Source organism: Limulus polyphemus, unplaced genomic scaffold, assembly GCF_000517525.1.
Source record: "Limulus polyphemus unplaced genomic scaffold, Limulus_polyphemus-2.1.2 Scaffold102, whole genome shotgun sequence".
In the NCBI taxonomy this organism is placed as follows: domain Eukaryota; kingdom Metazoa; phylum Arthropoda; class Merostomata; order Xiphosura; family Limulidae; genus Limulus; species Limulus polyphemus.
The window spans coordinates 629097-636708 of record NW_013665712.1 but is presented as its reverse complement, the minus strand read 5'-3'; the positions used below and the strand labels follow the sequence as shown (position 1 = coordinate 636708).

The 7612-nt window shown below is 29.3% G+C and overlaps 1 protein-coding gene across 2 annotated transcripts in view; it reads right to left on the bottom strand.

The window, feature by feature from the left end:
• Positions 1-7612, bottom strand: part of LOC106470170 (cAMP-dependent protein kinase type II regulatory subunit-like) — a 95645-nt gene that overhangs the window by 6838 nt on the left and 81195 nt on the right. For both annotated transcript variants that reach the window (XM_013930702.2, XM_022399580.1), the window contains exons 5-9: positions 6942-6983; positions 6445-6509; positions 4621-4777; positions 2250-2351; positions 383-457 (exon numbers count right to left, since the gene is read on the bottom strand). In XM_013930702.2, the coding sequence (XP_013786156.2) occupies positions 383-457; positions 2250-2351; positions 4621-4777; positions 6445-6509; positions 6942-6983 (441 nt within the window). The remainder of the gene's footprint in view (positions 1-382; positions 458-2249; positions 2352-4620; positions 4778-6444; positions 6510-6941; positions 6984-7612) is intronic.

The following is a 7612-nucleotide window of genomic DNA, read 5'->3' as shown; positions in this document are numbered from 1 at the left end:
GTTTCGACTTATATTAAAGTTATTCTTCATTACCCATTTAAGCCGTCTCCAGCCATTATTAGTCTCAAAGTGGGTTCCTCGTCATCGAATTTGTATTCACTGTAAGTTTAACATGACAAATTAGGTTTCACCATCAGTAACTGAATTAAGTTATTCCACTTGAAATTGGCATGATCAATACTTCTCATAAGAATGTTATAGTAAGAATTCCTAGCTACTTTCAGACCTCAAGAAACCTGGTACTTTACCCAGATCTATACATTCTATCAGATCTGAGATGACAGCTAACCCTTCTGAGCTGCAGATATACACTTTTTCACATAGTATTTGTTTAGATTGGACCTTGAAAAAAAAACCCAAATGTTTGGGAAAAAAAACTAACCTGTTTAATAATTATATCCCCATCTTTATAGCTTTTGGGCATCAGGGCATCACACAAGTTCATTATTTCAAATGACTGAAAATGTAATAATAAAATAAGATTCAATTAATTCGCTTATATCTTTACATTTCTCAAAGATAAATAACTGGACATATAAATATATAGAGATTTTCTAGATGTTCTTGTTTCTAGAAGGACCAGAAATTTACATTTGAGTACTATTCCATACCATATATTCAAACATCAGAATTTGGGCTCACTTACTTTGGCATACACAGACTACTTCATTCTAGGCCTTATTATTTTCTTTACATGGATCAAATATTTGATCTTCCCATGGGATGAATGATGAATATTTTAGAGACTAGCTTTATTACAGCCATTAGTAACACAGTCACGATCATGCATTTGGAATTGTATCACAAAACATATCTATTTATGTTTGTTTGTAATTAAGCACAAAGCTATACAATGGGCTATCTGTGCTCTATCCACCACGCATATCAAAACCTGGATTCTAGATTCTAGTGTTGTAAGTCCGCAGGCATACCACTGTGCCACTGGGGGGTGGGGGGGGCATCCATTTATGTGCTTGAAGAGTTCAGCAGCAGCTAAAATACAGGCTCTTCTCCCTCCAGTTGTCACTTTTTTTGTAATAAATCAGTTCAACCACATTTAACAAAATATAAACAAAACTAAGAAACTTAAGAATACACGTATAAGTCCACTAAACTACTAACCTACAATAAAAAGTATATGACTTCATCAAAATCAGCATATTTGAAATTACAGCTCTTTGTAAATATAAATGTATATTTGGCCATTGACAATGACACTAAATGAACTACTGCACACTATTTTCAGTTTTCACTCTTTCATCTTACTATGTAAGTTGGATGAATAAAACTTTAACAACCAGCTCAATGCTACGTGTATATCAAAGCACAAGAAATTAACAAAAGTACAAAACTAAAAGCACTTACTTCAGAGAGAAAATGATAAAGGCATTATGACAACATCTTAATTGTAATAATAGTACAAGTATAGTAAGATTTGAGTTCACATATCGTATTGAAAATTTAAGAACAAAGAAAGCGCAAAAAAGTTCTAACTGCAGAATTTAAAATTGGTGCCCACAAACATTACACATGAAAAAGCTTTTGCAATGTATAGAGAAAAATACAAATATTAACAAGTGCAATTCTTACTAAAGATATAATACCACTGTTTAAAATATTATACAACACCAAATAAACTTTCTTTAATATTTATATGTTGTTTCAGATATCATAACTTTTTCTATAAACTAATTCACTTGATGAACAATGTTAATCATAAACTTGGGAATACACTGAAGAAAAACAACTTGTTTTAGACATACATTCTGACTATATAAAAACATATATATTGTACTATGCATGCAAAAACTGGAAGATAATGCATAATTCATGAAATTTAAATCACATATACACTATATTACCAATGAGTATTAGCATGTCACATCCACTGACTGAAATATTGCATGTAGTATGTGAATTCAAAAGTGTACAGCAGTCACAATTGGAGTCAACCTGTTCAAAGGAAAGTACCTCAGGGAATGATTATAGGTTGCATAATTGGTGGTGACCATGGTGTGTGTTTAAAAAAGTTAATACAAAAAAAGCATTCAGTATTATAAATTAAATAAATATTAAATAATGCTTTCAACCTCAGACAAAATATTCTAGTTCTTTGCCCTGCACTTTGTTCTTATGCATACTAATAAAAATGTTTCCATTTTACTCATATACACACATTAGTGGGAAAAAACATATGTCAGATAATATCTTTCTAAATATAAAATGTTAAAATAAACAAACAAGCTTACATTTAGAGATTGTAACATAGGAACTCCTTCCAAAAGTGTCTCATATTCTTTCCTCTTTTTAAACGCACCTTTAAGTACAATTTTCCTGAAGACTTGACGACTCTGGAGCAAAAAAGTCCAAGCAGTAAATTAATTTTAATTAACTGAACCACATATATAATTGTAGAACTAGTCTTTCCTACAAGTGACATTACATTTTACAAAAAAATGTTCAAACATAACCACACACACAATTATTGAAACCTTACACACAATAATATCATGAACAAATACTTTTGCATTTCTCTTCGTTTCAAATGTTCAGATTTTGAAACATTATACACTACTCAACTTCTTTTGAGGAGAGTAAATTTTCATAATCTTGCAATGTCAAATGGCAAATACAGAACATTAAACATGAATTTGTGTGAAATTAAGTAAGTAAAGAAATATAACCTATTTTTTTAAATAAATAATTTTCTGTTATTTTTGAAAGAACAAAATTAACACAAGAAAGCTCTAGCCTAGCAACTGAACATAGATCACTCTACTGTAAACAGTGAGACGACAAATTCCCATAAAATAATAGATCTATATTAACAGTATATACATTCTATCTAATGGTAAACAACTGAATAAATGTCAGCAGCCATCACATACAGTAAGAAGGGCTCAAGATGCTACAGTAAAAAAAACTGACAGAACTTCAAAGATGGTTAGTTACTAGATGCAGAACTGGTAGTACGGGTTTCTAAGAAATCCATTCTACCAGCTTTTATTCAACTTCACTGTGGAAATGAGAAACCCTAGAGGATCTAATGTGAAATATTGGCCTAATTCCACAAAATTAATCACTCTTCAGTTCTTGTGAATTATGCAAGATGTGAATTAAAACTTCATATCTGATGTTAAATCCACCAGCTATGACTACAGGATTGCAGGCCAATACATCTTGAGAGAATGGATCTCTACACTGTTGGTTCCCATGATGCAGCAATGATTTCTACTATTTCTTATTTTTCTTTGGATGGTTGTGTTTGGATTTAATTGGAGACCATTTTGGATATGAATACATTGTCCCACTCAATCAGTGACTGAGCTAGTATACTCATGATGTTAAAAAAACATATAGGTTCAAGAAGTCTTGATAGAAATAAATAAAAACCCTATAACCCAAGCACTTTCAAAAGGTGGACCTTTCTTCTTCAGGGGCAAACTGGGAATGAGGTAGTATAGCAATATTCAGGAGAGCCACGAGTGGCTTTAAATATATATGAACTCCTTAACAGAATTCAATGGGGAAGAATTATAACTTTTTCAGCATGATAATACTTTATGCCATAACTTGTGCTATGTCCAACAATAGTTTGAGACAAATCATACTGAGATTGTACTTTTACCAGCACAGAACTCCAACATGAATTGAGGTAAATCATTCTGGGAATATATGGAGCACTACCAAAATGAGTTACTCACTAAATTCTGAGCTTCTTTTATAAAGAAATGATAATCTAGTTCACTTCATGGACGTTAGACACAGTAAAGTCCTAAAGATTAAAAATAAAGAAAATTTTGGTTCAATAATTACTAAAACTCTCTTAGAATGGTGTGGTTTTTAAGACATATGAATTGGTTTTGACATGGTTTTGTTTTCTTTCATTCTCCAAGATTTTTCAAAATTATTATTTCACCTTAAATGACAACTATTTTATCATAAAACTAAAATTTAATCAAATTTTCCATCGAACATCACAGGAACAGGATTTACTAAAAGTTCAGAAACAAGTTTTAACATTTTTTTGCACAAAAGTTACATTTATAAAAAATTTAAAGCTTTGCTTTATCGAGAAACCTTTATTTCATAAAACTCAATACTTATTAAATAGTTCTCAAATTACGTTTATTACAGTGTACAGATGAAAGACAAATAAACTAGGGTGTTTTATGTGAAAAATTAAAGTAACAGTAACTTATTTATATCTCATAATTTATTGTTACTAGAAGTTAGTATTGTTTTTCTGGTGTGATAATATCATAAAAATAACTATACATGCAATCTTTCAATCAACATAATATAAGAAAGGGTCGCTGGGAGAAAAACAGGGTGTAATCAATATATGTACACTTAAATGCCTCTTTTAAATAAATATTAATGAGAATAATATGTATATATTAAATATATATATATGAATTTCATCATAAAACATTTTCTAAATTAAAAATTGCCAAAATTAATTATTCATTAGTGTTATAGTGAAAGCAACGTTTTTACAAATTACTCCTTGTTGGTCAGTTAATTATTATTTTTGGTTATGAACTTATACCTATTTTTTGAAGTTATTTAAATGTTCAAGGAGAGAAAACTAATGATAGCTTGTGAAATATAACATACCATTGCCCAGAGAGATCCCTCAGATGCTGCTTTAATTGTAGCAGCACGAGGCTGATTGTACATCAGTGCTAGTTCACCAAAGCTGCCAGAGTTTTCATATTTACCCACAAATGTTTCATTTTCTTGATCTGTGCTGACATAGATGTTGTAAGTTCCACTACCAGAAGAAGAAAGACAGTTATCATACATCTACACCAACTAGAATATTTCAAATACTATCACAAAAGGATACTGTCAGATATATAAGACTTTTTAGTTTAAGAGTTATTATTTAGTTTATTTAGTGATTTAATATTTAATGATTATTTAGTTTTCATAACAAGTGTTAAAAGTTAATTATTTTAAGAGGTAGTTATGAGAAGTATTGTTACATAATTCTGTATGAGTAATACATTGTGTATGCAGATTAATTGTTGTACTAGGCTTTTGTAATACTGTTGACATCATCTTACTCGAAGTTTTTCTTGTTATGTGAATATTGTTGTCACTAGAGGGCTAGATATTTCTAGATGTTTCTGTTATAAATACATGCAGATATAGAGTGCAAGAGGAAATAAAAGTAAGTTAGACAGTATGATTGTTAGTTTAGCCATAGTGGGCAATATCTAAAGTGAGTTTCACAGTTTAACAGAAATAAAGAAAAATTTGTTTTGCAAAGAGTGTTCTAAAGTAATTGAACCCATCTGTGTGGACTTTGACAAAAAGGAGACAATTACTTAAAGTTCTGGATACAACTGTGGTAACCCATGTGGTAATGCATGTGAATTTATCACAAATTGTATAATGAGAAACAGAGTAGAGAAAAATAATTTGTCTTTTCAATTGGGTTCTAAAGTAATTGAATCAGCCTGTGTGATCTTTTAACAAGAAAGAAGAATTATTTAGAGTTTTAGATATAACTGGGGTATCTTATAGTGTAACGAATTTTTGTAGATACATTTGACATCTTTTGAATATCTTATTTTAAAACAAGTGGATTGTGTGCTGTCTGTTTAGTGTTGACATTTATCGCCAACAAGTCACAGACACCTACTGTAAAGAATTCATCCCCTATACAAAACCCAACAGATACTTTAAACTGATTTTTTTATCATCACATTTTAAGAAAGGGTGTATGTGTGAATATTTACATTTTAAGCTGATAGAAATTATAACAAATTTTGTGAAATAGCACATCTTATAGTTTGTTATTCTATTTTAATACTGGGTAACTGTACCAAAAAACTGAGTTTAATCCCCTATAAGCCCCCATAAACACTATTTTAATACAATATAAAGTTTCACACTTCAGTAAGAATTATTTTGAATTCCCATTTTACAGAAAATGTTTAAGTCAGATTACCATGATTATAGGAAAATTATTTTATTGTTAGCATTATATTAATGGATTCTTTGAATACATTTGATGATTGGTGACAAATGCAAATGGATTAACATTATTGTAAAGAACAATGTAAAGTTCACTTTTAAATTATTTTTGTGTGTGTACATAACAATTATGTTAATAATATTCTTAAATTTTAAAATGTTCATTTTCTTCAAATCAACAATTTGATTGTACTTACATGCATGTAAGAAATTTACATAATTTTGTTACTTTTACATTTATGTAATGTATATAAACTTATTTATTCTTATATTTGCAGAAGATAAAACAATTAAATGTGCTTAAGGGTATGATGTTTAACACCTGATTAAGTATGTTAAAGATACAAGTTTAAGGGTTCTTATACACTTACTGGAAATAAGAGTCTGTGGTATATTTATATGTTGAAGATATAACTTGAATATGAATATATATATATATTTAAGATTTAAGCTAACCTCTGTATAACATAGAAGTAATCTCCATCATCTCCTTGATGAATGATGATATCTCCAGTCTTAACCTGGAAATAATATAGTGTGAACATTTCAAGCTCTGATTAAGAATTAAAGAAAATGACAAGGTAAGAAATCTATGAATAATGAAACAGTAATTTTTTAACAGAAATTAACAAAAATTCAAACAAACTGAAGAAAAGAGAAGTACATTGATGTCAAATGAATATGTATCGTCATTCATCCTGATTTTTTTGTTAAATTTACGTCTTTTAGTCTCAAAACTGGTCTTTTTTTAATGTATTGCATTATGATATTTTGTGAAAAATCTTTATGGGATGGAGAAAAAGGGATATCATTTTTCGGATTCAGCATACAAGAATGACTATAGAACGTTTAAAAATTTCAAGACAATATAACCATTGCAGGCTTGTGTTATCAATGAAATATGACAGACTATTAAGTTTAGAAAAATAAAACAAAAACTGTTTAACACTCACCTTTCTTTCAAACATAGCATCCAGTAATTCTTGAACTTGTTCCTAACACAAACAACAAATAACACTCTTTATAAAATTCAATTCATGGTATTGAAATTTTTCCTTGTTTCGAGGTTGTGATTTTATGCACAAATATTTGTCTTATCCTTAACAATTAATTAAAAAAAAATCACCTTCAATATATATATATATATGTAGAATTGATAAGTGTCATACAAATCACTTATTCAACTAGATGAAGAGCTCTTGAAATACCCTTAAAAAGATTATGTGTTAATAATACTCTGTTCAATATAAATTAAATCCTGGTGATCTTTGTTTTAGGGTACACTTAGATTTAATGATAAAATGTACTTGCTTCTCAAGCCAAAAAGAAAAAAAAACTCTTTATGTGTTTAGAAAGTTTATAAGTGACTAAAGAAATGAATGTTCCTTTTAATTTTTTTCATCTGCACAAATACAAGTGACCTAGCTCTCAGGAAAAATAAATAAATAAAACAAATGATTATGTTATTAAAATATTTAAATAAATATCATTAAACTGAAATACAATTATCCCATATGAGTTGTCACAAGTAAGCCTGCTGTCAAATCTTTGCATGAAGGATGTTTACTACCACACTTATAGGAGCTTTATAACCTGAGCTGTGGAGATCTTATAACTGATCAAT